Below are 18,387 nucleotides of genomic sequence, written 5' to 3'. Positions count from 1 at the left end.
GCATGGACTTAAGCAGGGGAGGGCCAGTGTACGGCAGTATCATGCCCGCTTTTTTGCATTGGTCAGTGCCCTGGAATGGGACAGAGATTCGGCGCCAGTCAGAGACCTGTTTTGGGAAGGCTTGAGCGGCCCGGTTAAGGACGAAATTGCGAGGGGGGAGAGACCCCAGAGCACGCAGGAGATCGTTCAGAGGGCGCTCGCAGTTGGGGTCCGTCTGGAGGAACGTCCTTGGGGCAAGGACGAAGGGCGCGGAGGGCGCGAACCAGCCAGAGGCTACTCCTTCATTCCCAGAGAAGCAGCGCGTGCGCAATCCACGCCTCCGCCAGGAGGAGGAGCGGAACCTATGGAGGTTGGCGGTGCAAGGGCTCAGTCAGCAACCAGAGCCCTAGCACCGGGAGCAGTGAAAGCAAAGCCTCCTAGAGGGAACCGGAAGTGCTACATCTGCGACAATCCCCAGCACATGGCGAAAGAGTGTCCCCAGAGGCTCCACAAGCACACTGCAGCCTCAGCAATGGTAACTGCAGCGACTCAGCAAGGAGAACCACAGCAGGGAAACGAAGGAGTCTGGCTGGAGACAGAGGCACTGGGGCCCAGCCAGACGTGTCAGTGAAGCAGTCCCCAGAGATGTTGCAACCCACGGACCCCCTCCCGCCCAAACCAGTAGTGCGGCTCACCGCATCGCTCCAACTACCCAATGGACTCACCATGGACGTGCCAATCACTATTGACTCAGGAAGCAATGCGGACTTTATAGGGCAAGACTTTGTCGACCAGCACGATATACAGTTGCTGCCTGCCACACTGCCCCTGCAGGTAGTCACGGTGGATGGCAGGGAGCTGCTCGGGGGGCAAGTCGTGAAGCAAACGCCACCAATGGTGATGCGACTTGGGAACCACAGGGAAGTCATCAGCTTCAATGTCACTCAATTATCGGACACGCCCATTGTACTGGGTATGAGTTGGCTGGACAAGCACAGCCCGGCGATGGCGTGGAATCAGAGGCAGCTGACTTTCGGCTCTTCCTATTGTGCTGAACACTGCATCCTGCCCCAGCAGGAGGGAGAGGAAGAGGAGTCACAGCTGCAGCTTGGGACGCTGCAAGCTGTTCCCCACAAGTACGCAGACTTTTTGGAGGTTTTCTGCGAGAAGGAGGCGGACAAGCTACCCCCCCCCCACAGACCATACGACTGCAAGATCGACCTCCTACCAGGGGCGGCGTTGCCAAAGGGGAAACTGTACTCCATGTCTGAGGACGAACTACAGGACCTCAAGGAGTTCATAGATCACAATCTGGAGCGTGGTTTCATCCGAGAGTCCAAGGCAGTGGGGGGCAGTCCGGTATTCTTTGTCAAGAAGAAAAACACGCCCCAAAAAAGGCTCGTGGTGGACTATCGGATTTTGAACGCTGTGACCAAGCCATCGGACTTCCCCATGCCCAGGATCGACGACCTCCTCGCGACGGTGCGCAAAGGACGCGTCTTCACCAAGTTGGACCTCCGAGGGGCGTACAACCTCATTCGTATGCGGGAGGGCGACGAGTGGAAGACGGCCATGTTCACGCCCCTGGGCACCTACGAATACAGAGTTATGCCTTTTGGATTACAAAATGGCTCCCACTGCTTTCAAGCTTTTATGCATCACGTCTTGGCAGGGCTGCTCTACAAGAAGTGTGTCTGTTTCCTAGATGACATACTCATCTTTTCTGAATCGCAGCACGATCACGACAGAGACGTCAAAGAAGTGCTGAGCAGACTACAGCAGCATAGGCTCTACGCCAAGCTGGGAAAATGCCAGTTCGACGTGTCGGAGGTGGACTTCCTGGGCTACAGGTTGTCAGACAAAGGGCTCGCAATGGACAGCGCCAAGGTTCGCGCAGTTTTGGATTGGAAGAGTCCGCGCAACCGGAAGGAGGTCCAGCGGTTTGTGGGCTTTGCGAACTTCTATCGCAAGTTCATCAAGGGGTTCGCGATGCAGACGGCGGCCATCACGGACACGCTCAGCTCCAAGAAGAAGAAATTCATCTGGACGGCGCAAGCAGAGCAGTCCTTTCAGGCACTCAAGCGTCTCTTCACGTCGGAGGAGCAGCTACTACACGTCAACCCCAGCAGACCAATGAGGGTGGAGACGGACGCTTCAGACAGAGCCGTAGGAGCAGTTCTGTTGCAGCAAGACCCGCAGGGGGCTTGGAGGCCGGGAGCGTTCTACTCCAGGAAGCTCACCAAGTCAGAACAGAACTACACCATCTGGGACAGGGAGTTGTTAGCCATTCATGCAGCCTTCAAGGCGTGGAGGCACTTCCTGATCGGAGCCAAGCACACAGTGCAGGTCCGCACGGACCACAAGAATCTGGAGCACTGGCGCACGGCGAGGTTCCTGAACCAGAGGCAAATACGTTGGGCAGAGTTCTTTGCGGACTTCGACTTCCGTATAGAGTATGTCCCGGGGGACACCAACATCATGGCGGACGCCCTCTCCCGTAAACCGCAGTACCTCGAAGAGGCGACGCCAGCGGCGGCCATGCATATCTTCGCACCGGCAGCATGGGCGTGCGCTTCGGCGACTGTTGACCTGGAGGCGGTACGACGTGCATTGCGGGACGACTCTTTCGCGCGAGCAAAGATGGCAGAGGCGCACAGGGGCACGGCGGCGACCGACGAGTTCCAGGTTCGTGATGGATTACTCCTCCGTAAAGGGGCCATCTACGTGCCAGGGGACGATCTTCGCGCCAAGGTACTGCAGCAGTTGCACGACGCGCCCACTGCCGGGCACTTTGGCACAGAGAAGACGATAGAATTAGTCGCCAGAGACTTCTGGTGGCCCAGAATGAGAGGAGAAGTCGCGGACTACGTGGCGAGGTGCGACACCTGCCAGAGGGCCAAACCAGTACACAGACCGCCGGCGGGACTGCTGGAACCTCTGCAAACCCCGTTCGAACCATGGGAGAGAGTGGCCCTGGACTTTGTCACGGATCTGCCCAGCTCGAGGGGCAAAACGGCAGTGCTAGTGGTGGTGGACTTGTTCTCCAAGATGGCACATTTCATTCCGTGTGCGAAGGTGGCCACGGTGGAACAAACCGCCAAACTGTTCATAGATCACGTGTTCAAGGTTCACGGTCTGCCGCGGTCTATACTGTCTGACAGGGGGCGGCAGTTCATCTCGAACTTCTGGCAGAAACTGATGGGCTTCCTGAACGTCAAGATCAACCTGGCTTCGGCTAGACACCCGCAGACCAACGGGCAAGCGGAGCGGGTCAATGCCATCATCCAGCAGTACTTGAGATGCTACGCAAATCAACAGCCTGCGACGTGGGTGGACTACCTGCCGCTCGCCGAGTTCGCCTACAACAACACGAAACACGTGTCCACAGGGGTGACGCCGTTCTTCGCCAACAACGGAAGGCACCCCAGAACCTTCCCGGGACTGGAAAGAATGGGGGAAGGGGAGCCGCAGACAGCAGACGCGTTCGCGTCAGAGTTGCAAGAGGTCCACGATCAACTTCGGCGGCACCTGGAGCTGGCTAAACACGCATACAAGGTGCAAGCGGACAAACACAGGAGAGTCGGCGAAGAGATCCAGGTGGGAGACTGGGTCTGGTTGGCAGCCCAAGCAGTGCCGGCCAGGTCATTAGCGAAGAAGAAACTAGGGCATAAACAACTAGGGCCCTACCAAGTCGAAGAACAGATCAACCCGGTGGCTTTCAGGCTGATGCTTCCGGAGGGTTCCAGAATGCATCCGGTGTTCCACAGGTCGGTACTCACTCCCTACAAGACACCTCACAGGTTTCAGGAACCAGGAACGGCTCCGAGTCCGCTACGAGAGGGAACCGAACAAGGGGGAGTGACACAAGAGGAGTCCATCAACGAGGTCACAGAGATTTTGGACTCTAGATGGGGAGAAGAGGGAGTAGAATACCTCCTCGCCAAGGAGGGCTTCCCGGCCAGTGCCAACAGCTGGGTGCCAGGCTACGCCTTGGAGGAACCTCTGCTCAAGGACGAGTTTCACGCCCTTTTCCCACACAGGCCCATGCCAGCAGACTTTTTCGGCGATTGGCTTTTCACACCGACGCTTTCAGCCAGCACTTTCCACGGGTTCGACTCGGACGAGGAACCGACAATGGACACGCGTTCCCCGGAGGGGTCGCCCTCGGGATCTGCCTCAGAGCCCTCGTATTGGTGGGACGATAGACCAGAGGAGCAGTGGCGCAGGAAGTGGCTGGAGGTTCCAGGTCGAGCGACGGACCCGGGAACGACTGAGGCGGAGACGGACGTGGACATGTTCGGGGAGGACCTGGGCTTCGAGCACGGCGGCACAGAGATGGAAGCGGAGGTGACCGCTGTCGACGAGCGCAGGGAGGAAGAATCGGAAGTCTTCAGTTGGAGGCCCGCCAAGGGAAGCGAACTGTATCCGGCATTCGTCCCCATGACTCGGCAGCACCCAGCTCCCGCACCGGAAGGAGGGGAGGGGGGAAAGGGGGGCTTCGAGGGGGGGATGGATGTCAGGGGTTCAGGAGCAGAGGCGAGGGCAAGGGAGGAAACAGAGAGCGAGGGGGAGGAGTCCAAAGAAAGGATGAGTGATGACGACGACCCGAGATCTCCGAGTCTTTCCAGTGAATCGGAAGATTCACAGAAAGGGGCGCCAGTGGCCAGAGCAAAGGGGGGGCCTAGGGGGACACCCCAGGAGGAAGGGACCAGCGGGGGTTCAGAGGGCAGCAGTTGGAAATCGGGGCCAGCGTCCCCACCAGAGCGCAGTGGAGAGGAAGGACGTCAGGGATCGAGCCCTGGCAGCTCGCAGCAGGGAGGAGGGCATGAGTCAGGAGTGACCACGCCCCCATCGGGGAGCGAAGAAACGGTCAAGCGGAAAGTGGAAGGCTGGGCGCGCGCGCCAAGTTCAAATGCACAGGAAGGCGGCGCAGTAAGCAGCCCGGAAAGGGAGCCAGGTCCTAAAGCCCGACGCAAGGAGACAGGAGGGTCCGGGGGGTCAGCGTCAGAGGAGTCCCGGAGGGAGGAGACCACGGGGGGCAGAGGGACCCAGAGAAGGACGGTCAGGCGGAAAAGGTGGAGTAAGGCGAGGATATTAAGTTGGTGTACGAGGGGCGGAGATTCAGACGGAGCTTCGCCGGTCTAGCCATAAGACGTAGAGTTGCACGCAGCAGCTTGGAAATGGAAACTGTAACTCAATAAAGACTTTTATAAAGCGAACGCTGGCTAGCGTGATCCTCTGTGAGCTGGGATCGGGGAGCAGCTCTGACACCGGCATTTAGGACCGCGGAGTACTTCTGCAATAAAGTGTTAGAATACTCCCTAAATGAGATTATTTCCGTCTTAAAGACAGCAAATACAGTTTTTAAGTTCCTTCTGACAGGGGCAAGGTTATTGGTGAGTGTGTGTGTGTGTGTGTGTGTGTGTGTGTGTGTGTGTGTGTTTAGTTTATAAAAAATATCCCTCTCCACCCTTTGAGATCTCACAGCCAGTGTGGTCACTGCCAAGGGCTCTGGCACAGCGTGTTCTCCCTAACAGAGAGCACGTGTTGCGGTTGGGGATACAAGCCGCCCTGTTGTTGCTGTGCAGATTTGGATAACCCAAGCCATAATTGGTTAAATTGGGTTGCTGGGGAGTTTTGATTGTGGCCAATTCGGAGGAGGGGTTAGAGTCTTTAAATACAGGACGCCCAACGCTGGGCGCTTTCTCTTCTCCTCTGACTTTGCTGTTTTCTGCCCTCTTGCTAACATGGAAGCAACATGCCTAGTTATCCTGCTCAGGTTCTGCGTCCAGATATTAGCCTTCCCTGTTTACTTGCTGTGGTATCTGGGTATCTGGGAACCCCTTTGCAAGAAGTTATTCCCCTACTGCATGTCTGTGGCGTCCAGCTGTTATAACAAGTGCATGTCTGACAAGAAAAAGGAAATGTTCAGCAACCTGAAGGACTTTGCCAGTCCTACGGGAGCCCTCACACTGTTGGAGATTGGTGCGGGAACTGGCACCAACTTTCAGTTCTACCCCGCGGGATGCAAAATCATATGCACTGATCCGAACCCCAACTTCCAGAAGTTTTACAACAAGAGCCTGGCTGAAAATCCACACGTGGAGGTGGAATGCTGTTTGGTGGCTCCGGCTGAGGACCTGCACCAGGTACCAGCTGCATCGGTGGATGTGGTGGTTTCAACAACGGTGCTATGCTCTGTGAAGAGCCCCGAGCAAGTTATGAAAGAAATTCTGCGGGTGCTGAGACCGGTAAGTAGCTCCGCCGTAGGAAGAACAAGGACAATTCAGTAACTGCAGGGGCATGCTGTATTCTCGGGTGTTAGTCAATTCTATATCCGTTGGGCAATCACAAATGCAGGTAGATGGATTCGGATCCCTTGTTGTTTCTGCGTAAACCAACTTGCTTCTGAGCTATTTGCATTCTCATAAGTTGCAAACGTTGGAATCACTCGCTTGCTTTTCTCTCTTAACTACAGTTAGGAAGAAACAATCCCACACTCTGTGTTACTGAGAGTACCTTAGACAGATCTAAACATGCCTCTTACTATTTTGTCCATTGTTGTTGCGCACTTGTGAAATGCCAAAGAAAATTTTTAAACATGCTTGTCTCTGATGTTGAAAGTGGTAGGTGGTTGGGCAGGAATGCCCAGTATACCTGAAGCAGCCTCTCCACTCCTGTCGTTCAGCCCAGACACTTAGATCCAGCTCCGAGGGCCTTCTGGCGGTTCCCTCACTGTGAGCAGACAGAGGGCCTTCTTGGTAGTGGCGTCCACCCTGTGGAACACCCTGCCATCAGATGTCAAGGAAATAAACTTTTAGAAGACATCTCAAGGCAGCCCTGTTTGGGGATGTTTTTAATGTTTGATCTTTTATCGTGTTTTTAATATTCTGTTGGGAGCCATCCAGAGTAGCTGGGGAAACCTGTATGTATGAATGAATAAATAAATAAATTATTATTATTATTATTCCTCATTCTCACATTTCAGCCTCTCTGCATTTGTTTTGTGTCTATCCCCACCTGCCTTTTAAAAAAAAAAAAAATAGAATGATGCATGTTTGGGAATGGCTTTTTAAACACATTATAGCCTCTCTTTCCTTTTGAGGTATAGTGAGTAAAATGTATCTGTTTCACCCACTGAGATTTCCTTGACATCTTCCATCTCTGCTTACCAATGAAACTGGCAAAGTCGGGGGCAAACTCAAAATCACCCTTGGCTAAACTGTTAACTGACTCTAGTGACAGATCCCATACCTTCCAACGTTTATTTGATGAAAATAGGGACATCCTATTAAGCAACAACAGCAACAATTGTATTATTGGTTGTGTTAAATAGTGGGTAGACATGGCAGACGACACAGCGATTTCTCCAAAGCAGCTCTTTATTTTGTAAGCTGGAACAGAAAACTGAACAGCAAACAGCTCAGCCGGCCTGCTTTTACAGGCAGCCAGCAGTTAGCATCTTAGCAACAAAAACCCATGGTTTCCTGCCTAAAATAGCTGACGTGGACCTGAGTGAAAACTATCTACAGTATCCCCCTGCTGGCCCAGGGTGAGAACTTCAGTACATAACAGGTTGCCCCAACCACTCTGGTTTGCTTTCAACATACATAAAAACATAATAAAACATAAAACATTTTTTTAAAATCCCTATACAAGGCTGCCTTCAGATGTTTTCTAAAGGTTGTATAGTTACTTATCTCCTTGGCTTGGGGGTCACATAACCACATCCTCCAACCTTTCTCTGATGAAAATAGGGACTGAGGAAAAGCAGGACATTCCAGGATCAAATCAGAAACCGGGACGTAAATCCAGGACTCTTAGCATAGGGACATGATCCAGCCCCAACAGTTATTATCTTTCTCCCTGCAACACCACCAATTTGGACAGCTGCCACAAAAAGTGAAATAAGGTAGCATTAAGTGCAGAGTAGACCTATTAAAATGAATGAACCTCTCTTAGTCACCGTGATTACCATAATTTCAATAGGTCTACTTAGTTAAACACCTGCCAGGGTACTAGGGTAGATGAAGTTATTTAAACCTCTCCTTCAAGCCCAGTGGCCTGGTGGGGATGTAAATTGCCCTCTCCTCGGTCATCAGTTAATTTATTTGATGAACCAGGAAAAAGGGATAGCTCCCCTTTTCAACTCTTACATCTGTATGGATCCATACTGAGTTTTGGACCATCTCAGCATTGGCATGCAGCTCTCAAAGGGTTTGCTAAGCATGACTGCAACCTTGGGCCCAAAAGGTTAGTGAGTTATCCCAGTTCACAATCCTAAAAGCACCCAACATAAATAAACTTCGGAATTTTGAACAGTTTACATACTGGTTCACAGTGTACCGGTACTTGAATTTACAGTTTGCACAATCAGTTATTTGAGAAACGAGACCTTAAACTCAACCTGTTGATCATGAACATGTCCAAGGACTCAACTGGGGTCAAGTTTGACAATGATACCAAATTTTTCACGTTGGTTAATGCAAAAAGGGGTTGTGAAAAGCTCCAAAAGGATTTCTCCAAACCATAGGACCAACTCCTAGGGGCCGAGGTCCCACTGACCCCACGAATAAAACATTTGAGGGGGCCAGGAACCCCCATAGGTGATGGGCAATACGATTAAAATGGAGTGTGTCTGTGTACTACTTCTTGTGGTTGATTATATGGGGAGGGGCATACCTGTCCTTCCCCAATATTTTATTCAAGTTGGCACTCCTGCTCCAAACTGAGCGAATGGGCATTAAAATGGCCAATGAAGTTCAAAGTAATCAAGTGTAGAGTGATTTGGGGGCGATAAATAAAAATAAAATCACGTATAACCTCAGGAATCTGAATTGGTGGTAAGTGACCAGGGATGAGACTTTGCAGCCATAGCAGATAGTTTGGTGAAGAGGTTGACCCAGCTTGTAGCAGCTGTGAGAAAAGGCAAATGATGGAGATGTGTAATGTGATGCTTGGAATGGAGAAAGCAGACAGAGAAATCATAGAATTGTAGAATTAGAAGGGAGCCTGAGGATCATCTAGTCCAACCCCCTACAAGGCAGGAATAAGCAGCTGTCCCGTACAGGGATCGAACCTGCAACCTTGCCGTTCTCAGCACCACGCTCTAACCCACTGAGCTCTCCATGTTCCTCTCATAAGACCAGAACCCCAAAGCCATCCAATGCAGCTGAATGTGGGAAGATTCAGGACAGAATTCAGGGGAACAGTGGCTGTTGCCATGAAAAATTAACAGCACTCTGATACCATTAGCGCTGATTGTGCAAAGGAATATCTGAGGAACTCCAAAGGAGAATAGAAAGTAACTTATATGCATCCATTTCTGTTTCTCCAGGGTGGCGCTTACTACTTCCTAGAACACGTTGCAGGTGCTCCTTCCAGCTGGACTCTTTTCTGGCAGCAGATCTGTGATCCAACTTGGATATGTCTGTTTGACGGGTGCCACTTGGCCAGAGAAAACTGGAAAGTCCTGGAAAAAGCTGGCTTCTCAGAGCTGAAGCTACGGCACATGCATGTCCCTATAAAATGGCCCCCTATTAGGCCGCATATCATAGGTTATGCTGTAAAGTAGCTTGGAAATAAATTACTGAACAAGATCTCCATGCAGGTGTCTCTGGGTTGGGGTGTAGAACCTAATCATAAGAATTATAGCACAGCCCATCACTATGTCACCTATGGCCTGTGAAGCTCTTGTGCAATCTGTAATTGGATGCACACACATGTATGTTATCGCCAATCCATTTTTTATTTCCACTTGACAGACTGTCCAGCTACCTTCACTTTCCACAATCCAGCTGCTCCTGGGAACTCCCCTGGGCTCACAAGGCTTGCGGATAGCTTCCTGAAGCCTGGAGAGCGAGAGGGGTCAGTGCGCACCGATGCCTCTCGCTCTCCAGGCTTCACCGAAAACCTGTATTCACCCCATAGGATGCATACACATTTCCCCTTCATTTTTGGAGGGGGAAAAGTGCGTCCTATAGGGCGAAAAATACGGTATATGATGCAAACTACTAATAATTATAAATAGCAGATTGTAGCCCCTTATATATAGAAATGAGCAAACCACTGATATTTTAGGGGGCAGGCTAGCAGGTGGGGCCCATTACTTACATCATAGGAGCCTACACAACATAAAACACTGTTGCTGTATGTAGGTTTTATTTTATTTTTTTATCTTACATTTTGGAAATGTACATCCAAGGTTTTTTCCTTTAATTTTTTGGGGGCTCTAACAGAGTGGGGCCCTAAACTATAGCTTGCTTAGCTTATACAGTACGTAAATCCAGCACTGATCCTGTTACAGGGCCCAGTTATTCTGAAAGGATCGCTGTATGCCTATATTCTAATCTCAACAGAAGGGTTTTTATATTACCCGCGTGGTCAGAATTTCACTAAAATCCTGACGTTATGCAATTCACTCATAAATGGTGCCAAACGGTTGCAAATGCCACTCTGAAAGGTTTAGCGGTGAAAACCAAAGGGTTTTTATCCTACACTAAGAAATCAGGCCTTGACACCGTAAGCTGCAGGAAATCTTTTTTTGAAAAAAATCACAAAAAATCTGACGTTATGCAGTTTAGGTTAATTTATAATTAACCTAAAGTAGGTCATAAAAACCATCAGGTGTCCATGTCTCTTCTGCCACCGAGAGAACAAAAGAACAGCCAGAGTGGCAGCTGCCAAAGATGTTATTCTTATTTCAGACAATTCCAATAATTAAGGGGACAGCTATATTTAAAGAGTGGCAAAGAGCAATTTCAAGATATATCTGGCAGGGTAAGAAGCCAAGAATTATGTATAAGTTATTAACGGATGCGAAAGAAAGAGGAGGCTTCGCCCTGCCAGACTTGAAGTTATATTATGAAGCTTCATGTCTCTGCTGGCTGAAAGAATGGATAAAGTTAAAAAATACTGAGTTATTGGATTTAGAAGGTTTTGATAATAGATTTGGCTGGCACGCATATCTATGGTGTGAGAAAAGAAAGATTCATAAAGGCTTCAAAACCAGTGGCGTAGCGTGTTGTCAGCACCCGGGGCAAGGCAAGTAATTTGCGCCCCCTAACCCGTGGATTTTAGCACTCGAGTGCGAGCGCGCCCCCCCCCCCCGATGTTGCGCCCGGCCCCCCCTGCACCCCCCCACGCTACGCCACTGGGGCTGGGGGCGAGCGAAAGAGCCAAGGGACCCCCCAAAAGGCTCAGCAGGAATTTATTAATTTTATTATTTGCGGAGCCCCTGCGGGCCGAGGCAGCCGAAGCCCCCTCCACTCGGGCGCCTCCCCGCCCCCTCCTCTCCTTGGGCTGTAGGTGGAGCTCCAGATCCGGGCTTGGCGAGCGCCTCTCCTTCTCCCGGCCGGGTCCAGGGGCTTCCAGCCGTGCTCCGTCCTCGCCCCCCCCCGGCGGCTGAGACTTGCGCTGAGAGCCAGAGCCAGCGCCACCCCCTTCCGCCGGGAGACCCTCGCCCGCCCGCCGGCTTCCTCTCAGAGGGTTTTGGGGAGCGCAGTGCGCAGCGAGGCCCCTCGGAGCTCTTCTCCTTCCCAGTCGGCAGAAGCAGCCGCCGCCTGTGGCTGGGCCGAGGGGATGGCGGCGGCGGCGGGGTGCGGAGGCTGCCCGTGCCCGGCCAGGCGTCGGTGGCGGCGTCGGCGATGCTGCAGCGGCTGCTCCTCCTGCGAGCAGTGAGTGGAGCGCAGCCACAGCAGCGGCGGGGGGCGCGCGCGCACTAGGGCGCAAGGCTGGCGGTGGCGGCGGGGAGCCCGGCGGAGGAAGGAACTTGTCCCTTCCCTCTGGACTCGCGCCCCCCCCCGATGTTGCGCCCGGTGCGGCCGGCACCCCTGGCACCCCCCACGCTACGCCACTGTCGAAAACCACATCTTTAGAAGATCTCTCATAGAAATATGGGAGAGATATAGAAGTTTATTAGAATCAAAAACTCCCCACTGGCTGACTCCGTTAGAAGTTATGAGTCTTAAGGAAGTTAATATGAGGGGGAGCTGGAATACATATAAAGAATTGATTATAAAGGAAGGAGGAAAATGGAAAATGAAACCCTATGAAGAAGTGAAAGAGTATGTGTATGATTGGTTGCATTATTATCAGGTTAACAAAATGTTTAAAAGGACTTAAAAGAAAGAGGTTATGAGGAAAAAGAATCTAAATTTCAAATAGAAATAATAAACAATGAAAATAAAATTTTCTCCAAAATGTATAAAATCTTGCTAGAATGGTATACAAAAGATGAGGAAGTTAAATCGGTTATGATACACTGGGCGAGAGATATAAATATACAGTTTAACGATTGGATAAAACTATGGAATGAAAATATAAAATTTACGGCATGTACTGCGTTAAAGGAAAATGTTATGAAAATGATTTATACATGGTACATCACACTTGTGAAACTGGCAAAAATGTATAAAACATGTAATAAGTGTTGGAAATGTAAAGAAAAAGACGGAACATTTTACCATATGTGGTGGGACTGTAAGAAGGTGAAGGGCTTCTGGGAAATGATATATAATGAGATGAAAAAGATGTTGAAATATACGTTTGTTAAGAAACCAGAGGCTTTTCTTCTAGGAATAGTAGGAAATGAAATAAATTTTCCAATATGCAGTAACAGCAGCAAGAATATTATTGGCCCAAAAATGGAAACAGGAACAACTGCCGACGCTCAAAGAATGGAGAATGAAACTGATGGACTATGCTGAACTAGACAAACTAACAGGAAAGATCAGATATATACGAGATAAAAGTTCCTTGAAGACTGGGGAAAATTTTCAGACTATCTGAAATGTGTATGTGATGAGCACATAACGCTAGTGGGATTTCAAGAAGTTCTGTAAATGATAGAGGACTATTGTATTGATGAAAACTAAGGGTGTGAAGGTTTATAAAATGCAATATATTGGATTGGATTGGATTGATCTTTATTACGGCCATTGGCCCGTCACACGACAGTTTCCCATACCAACATAATATACTAAACCTCCAAATTTAAAACCGCCAAAACTTACAAAAACAGACAAGAACCAAAGCAAAACAAAAACAAAAGACCAACATCATACATTACAATAAATTTGTAACATAAACATCGCCCTCTGCTCATAAATTAATAGAAGACATCAATGGTGATATCACCTAATTACATCCTAAAACATAGATCATGGTTTAAAGGGATTATCTGAGCCACACAGGAGTCCGTTTCTCTTCTTTAGGGATAGGACGCTGATCAAGAATCTGGCAACCGTGAGTGATCTTAGGGGGTCATCATCATTTAATAGATATCTCAGTTTGGCTTCATTCGTATCATCGGCAATTCCCTTTAGATATTGAGCAAGAAACTTGCTCCTGGCCGGTGAGTGAAAAGCACAGTCAAAGATTATGTGATGCAACGATTCCGGTGCCCCACAATTACAATCACATAAGAGCGATATCTGTCCATTGGAGAATCTATTTCTCAGCACGTTCGATGGGAAGGTGTTGAATCTTGCCTTTACAAAGGCGTATCTATGAGCCGAAGAAGTTAAGGAATTCAAATAGTTTGGGAGCCTTAAGAGGGGTAATAAACCAAGGTTTAGAGGTGAGCAGGTACCATTGCCCAAGACCATCGTCTGCTGCAAGTCCATCTCCTCTAGCTTACAGGTTACTGTTCTTTTAGCTGGAACTATGTCCTGCTCTAGTAATTTGGATGAGGAGATTCCCATTGCCGTAATTTTCAGCTGTAAATTTTTTACCCATGGGCTCTGGAAATCATCTCTCCACATACATTGTATCAAGTACAAGTTTGGGAGAAAAAAATGCAATATAAAATTAGGAAATGCGTATTTAAGAATTTGAATAATGGATGATTGTCAGAGAGGTTGAAGGAAGTCAAAAAGAGAAAATATGTGATTAAATTTAGAATGGATATTATAAATGTATGTTGGAAAATTTATATATATATATAAAAGAACAGCCAGAGCGAATAAAAGAAAAGCATTTGCAGGGCAGGACTGCTGCTCAAGTCTGCAGCTGCTTGAGACAAAAAAACAAATCCACAAGGGAAGCAAATATATCACTGAAGACGACCGTAGTTTCAACTCAGAGGGAGCAAATCCTTCCACCCCAACATTTTTCACCGCAGTTTTGGTGTGAAAGAGTTCTGCCATGGGGAAAGGGTTTCCCCCTATTATTTAGGAAAAGCTTGTAACAAATTTAAACCAACATTCACTTTGGGTTACTACAGGACCGCGGAGTACACTGCTGCAATAAAGTGTAAGAATACCCCCTAAATGAGATTATTTCCCTCTAAAAGACAGCAAATACAGTTTTTAAGTTCCTCTGATGGGCAAGATTACAAGTGCATGCACAAACCATGCTATTGGTGAGTTTGTGTGCGTGTGGAGTTTATTAACAATATTTCTTTCCCCCCTTTGATATCTTTGAGGACTGGAAGCAACAGATAATAACAAGCCCCACCCTCGAGACTCTGCGACTGACTTTCACTTCTCCTCTGCCTTTGCTGTTTTCTGCCCTCCTGCTAACATGGAAGCAACATGCCTAGTTATCCTGCGCAGGTTATGCGTCCAGATATTAGCCTTCCCTGCTTACTTGCTGTGGTATCTGGGTATCTGGAAACCCCTTTGCAAGAAGTTATTCCCCTACTTCATGGCTGTGGTGACAATCAGTTATAATAAGCAGATGTCCGACAAGAAAAGGGAAATGTTCAGCAACCTGAAGGACTTTGCCAGTCCTACGGGGGCCCTCACACTGCTGGAGATTGGCACAGGAACTGGCTCCAACTTTCAGTTCTACCCCGTGGAATGCAAAATAATATGCACTGATCCGAACTGCAACTTCCAGAACTTTCTCAACAAGAGCTTGGCTGAAAATCCCCCCCTCAGGTGGAACGCTGTTTGGTGGCTCCAGCTGAGGACCTGCACCAGGTATCAGCTGCATCGGTGGATGTGGTGGTTTCAACGCTGGTGCTATGCTCTGTGAAGAGCCCGGAGCAAGTTATGAAAGAAGTTCTGCGGGTGCTGAGACCGGTAAGTAGCTCACGCCGTGGGAAGAACAAGGACAATTCAGTAACTGCAGGGGCATGGTGTATTCTCGGGTGTTAGTCAATTCTATATCCGTTGGGCAATCACAAATGCAGGTAGATGGATTCGGATCCCTTGTTGTTTCTGCGTAAACCAACTTGCTTCTGAGCTATTTACATTCTCATAAGTTGCAAATATTGGGATCACTCCCTTGCTTTTCTCCCTAACTACAGTTAGGAAGAAACAATCCCACACTCTGTGTTATTGAGGGTACCTTAGACAGATAAAGACATGCCTCTTATTATATTGTCCATTGTGCACTTGTGAAAGAGCAAAGCGAAATTTTAAACATGCTTGTCTCTCATGTTGAAACGGATAAGAGGGTTGGGCAGGAAGGCCCAGTATACCTGAAGCAGCCTCTCCACTCCCGTCGTTCAGCCGGACACTGAGATCCAGCTCCGAGGGCCTTCTGGCGGTTCGCTCACTTTGAGCAGTGAAGGGAACCAGACAGAGGGCCTTCTCGGTAGTGGCGCCCACCCTGTGGAACGCCCTGCCAAGGAAATAAACTTTTAGAAGACATCTCAAGACAGCCCTCTTTAGGGACGTTTTTAATGTTTGATCTTTTATCGTGTTTTTAATATTCTGTTGGGAGCCATCCAGAGTGGCTGGGGAAACTTGTATGTATGAATGAATAAATAAATAAATAAATAAATTATTATTATTATTCCTCATTCTCACATTTCAGCCTCTCTGCATTTGTTTTGTGTCTATCCCCACCTGCCTTAAAAAAAATAATAATAGAATGATGCATGTTTGGGAATGGCTTTTTAAACACATTATAGCCTCTTTTTCCTTTCGAAGTATAGTGAGTAAAATGTATCTGTTTCACCCACTGAGATTTCCTTGACATCTTCCATCTCTGCTTACCAATGAAACTGGCAAAGTCGGGGGGAAACTCAAAATCACCCTTGGCTAAGCTGTTAACTAACTCTAGTGACAGATCCCATACCCTCCAACATTTATTTGATGAAAATAGGAACATCCTATTAAACAACAACAGCAGCAATTGTATTATTGATTGCCCCAACTACTAAGGGCGGCTTTCAACATACATAAAAACATGATAAAACATAAAACATTTTTTTTTTAATCCCTATACAGGGCTGCCTTCAGATGTTTTCTAAAGGTTGTATAGTTACTTATCTCCTTGGCTTGGGGGGTCACATAACTCCACATCCTCTAACATTTATCTGATGAAAATAGGGACTGAGGTAAAGTAGGACATTCCAGGATCAAATCAGAAACCAGGACGTAAATCCAGAACTCTTAGCATAGGGACATGATCCAGACCAAACAGTTATTATCTTTCTCCCTGCAACACCACCAATTTGGACAGCTGCCACAAAAAATGAAATAAGGTAGCATTCAGTGCAGAGTAGACCTATTAAAATGAATGAACCTCTCTTAGTCACCGTGATTACCGTAATTTCAATAGGTCTACTTAGTTAAACACCTGCCAGGGTACTAGGGTGGATGAAGTTATTTAAACCTCTCCTTCAAGCCCAGTGGCCTGGTGGGGATGTAAATTGCCCTCTCCTCGGTCATCAGTTAATTTATTTGATGAACCAGGAAAAAGGGATAGCTCCCCTTTTCAACTCTTACATCTGTATGGATCCATACTGAGTTTTGGACCATCTCAGCATTGGCATGCAGCTCTCAAAGGGTTTGCTAAGCATGACTGCAACCTTGGGCCCAAAAGGTTCGTTAGTTATCCCAGTTCACAATCCTAAAAGCACCCAACATAAATAAACTTCGGAATTCTGAACAGTTTACATACCAGTTCACAGTGTACCGGTACATGAATTTAGTTTTCACAATCAGTTATTTGAGAAACGAGCCCTTAAACTCAACCTGTTAATCCTTAACATGTCCAAGGACTGAACTGGGGTCAAGTTTGACAATGATACCAAATTTTTCACGTTGGTTAATGCAAAAAGGGGTTGTGAAAAGCTCCAAAAGGATTTCTCCAAACCATAGGACCAACTCCTAGGGGCCGAGGTCCCACTGACCCCACGAATAAAACATTTGAGGGGGCCAGGAACCCCCATAGGTGATGGGCAATACGATTAAAATGGAGTGTGTCTGTGTACTACTTCTTGTGGTTGATTATATGGGGAGGGGCATACCTGGCCTTCCCCAATATTTTATTCAAGTTGGCACTCCTTCTCCAAACTGAGCGAATGGGCATTAAAATGGCCAATGAAGTTCAAAGTAATCAAAAGTAGAGTGATTTGGGGGTGATAAATAAAAATAAAATCACGTATAACCTCAGGAATCTGAATTGGTGGTAAGTGACCAGGGATGAGACTTTGCAGCCATAGCAGATAGTTTGGTGAAGAGGTTGACCCAGCTTGTAGCAGCTGTGAGAAAAGGCAAATATGGAGATGTGTAATGTTATGCTTGGAATGGAGAAAGCAGACAGAGAAATCATAGAATTGTAGAATTAGAAGGGAGCCTGAGGATCATCTAGTCCAACCCCCTACAAGGCAGGAATAAGCAGCTGTCCCGTACAGGGATCGAACCTGCAACCTTGCCATTCTCAGCACCACGCTCTAACCCACTGAGCTCTCCATGTTCTTCTCATAAGACTAGAACCCCAAAGCCATCCAATGCAACTGAATGTGGAAAGATTCAGGACAGAATTCAGGGGAACAGTGGCTGTTGCCATGAAAAATTAACAGCACTCTGATACCATTAGCGCTGATTGTGCAAAGGAATATCTGAGGAACTCCAAAGGAGAATAGAAAGTAACTTATATGCATCCATTTCTTTTTCTCCAGGGTGGCGCTTTCTACTTCCTAGAACACGTTGCAGGTGCTCCTTCCAGCTGGACTCTCTTCTGGCAGCAGATCTATGATCCAACTTGGATATGTCTGTTTGACGGGTGCCACATGACCAGAGAAACCTGGAACGACCTGGAAAAAGCTGGCTTCTCAGAGCTGAAGCTACGGCACATAGATGCCCCTTTAAAATGGCCCCCTATTAGGCCGCATATCATAGGTTATGCTGTAAAGTAGCTTGGAAATAAATTACTGAACAAGATCTCCATGCAGGTTTCTCTGGGTTGCGGTGTAGAACCTAATCATTAGAATTATAGCACAGCCCATCACTATGTCACCTATGGCCTGTGAAGCTCTTGTGCAATCTGTAATTGGATGCACACACATGTATGTTATCGCCAATCCATTTTTTATTTCTGCTTGACAAACTGTCCAGCTACCTTCACTTTCCACAATCCAGCTACTCCCATGCAGATGTGAATGTTGCCATAACACATAGCTTGGGCTTGCCTCATTCACTTCCACGTGAGCATGCATGAACTACCATT

At 48.2% G+C, this 18,387-nt stretch overlaps 1 protein-coding gene and 1 pseudogene across 2 annotated transcripts; both read left to right on the top strand.

Moving 5' to 3' along the window:
- The first annotated feature begins 5,444 nt into the window (after positions 1-5,444).
- Positions 5,445-9,578, top strand: LOC144326890 (thiol S-methyltransferase TMT1A-like). The gene is made up of 2 exons (XM_077923942.1): positions 5,445-6,230; positions 9,317-9,578. Exons 1-2 carry the CDS (start codon positions 5,727-5,729, stop codon positions 9,551-9,553), a joined length of 741 nt encoding a protein of 246 aa, XP_077780068.1. The 5' UTR covers positions 5,445-5,726; the 3' UTR covers positions 9,554-9,578.
- A 141-nt stretch (positions 9,579-9,719) lies between these two features.
- On the top strand, positions 9,720-18,101 carry LOC114587070 (thiol S-methyltransferase TMT1A-like; annotated as a pseudogene). The gene is made up of 2 exons (XR_013391774.1): positions 9,720-15,005; positions 17,840-18,101. The product of XR_013391774.1 is annotated as a thiol S-methyltransferase TMT1A-like (transcript).
- Positions 18,102-18,387: the final 286 nt, after the last annotated feature.

The sequence above is a fragment of the Podarcis muralis genome, chromosome 2, assembly GCF_964188315.1.
Source record: "Podarcis muralis chromosome 2, rPodMur119.hap1.1, whole genome shotgun sequence".
NCBI classification, from domain to species: Eukaryota; Metazoa; Chordata; class Lepidosauria; order Squamata; family Lacertidae; genus Podarcis; species Podarcis muralis.
Note: the sequence above shows the minus strand (reverse complement) of the source record. Positions and strands in the feature narration are given on the sequence as shown.

Coding starts and splice junctions, on each gene's coding strand:
- LOC144326890 (XM_077923942.1), top strand. CDS start 5,727: ATGGAAGCAACATGCCTAGTTATCCTGCTCAGGTTCTGCGTCCAGATA. Junction 6,231..9,316: donor TTCTGCGGGTGCTGAGACCG/GTAAGTAGCTCC, acceptor CTGTTTCTCCAG/GGTGGCGCTTACTACTTCCT.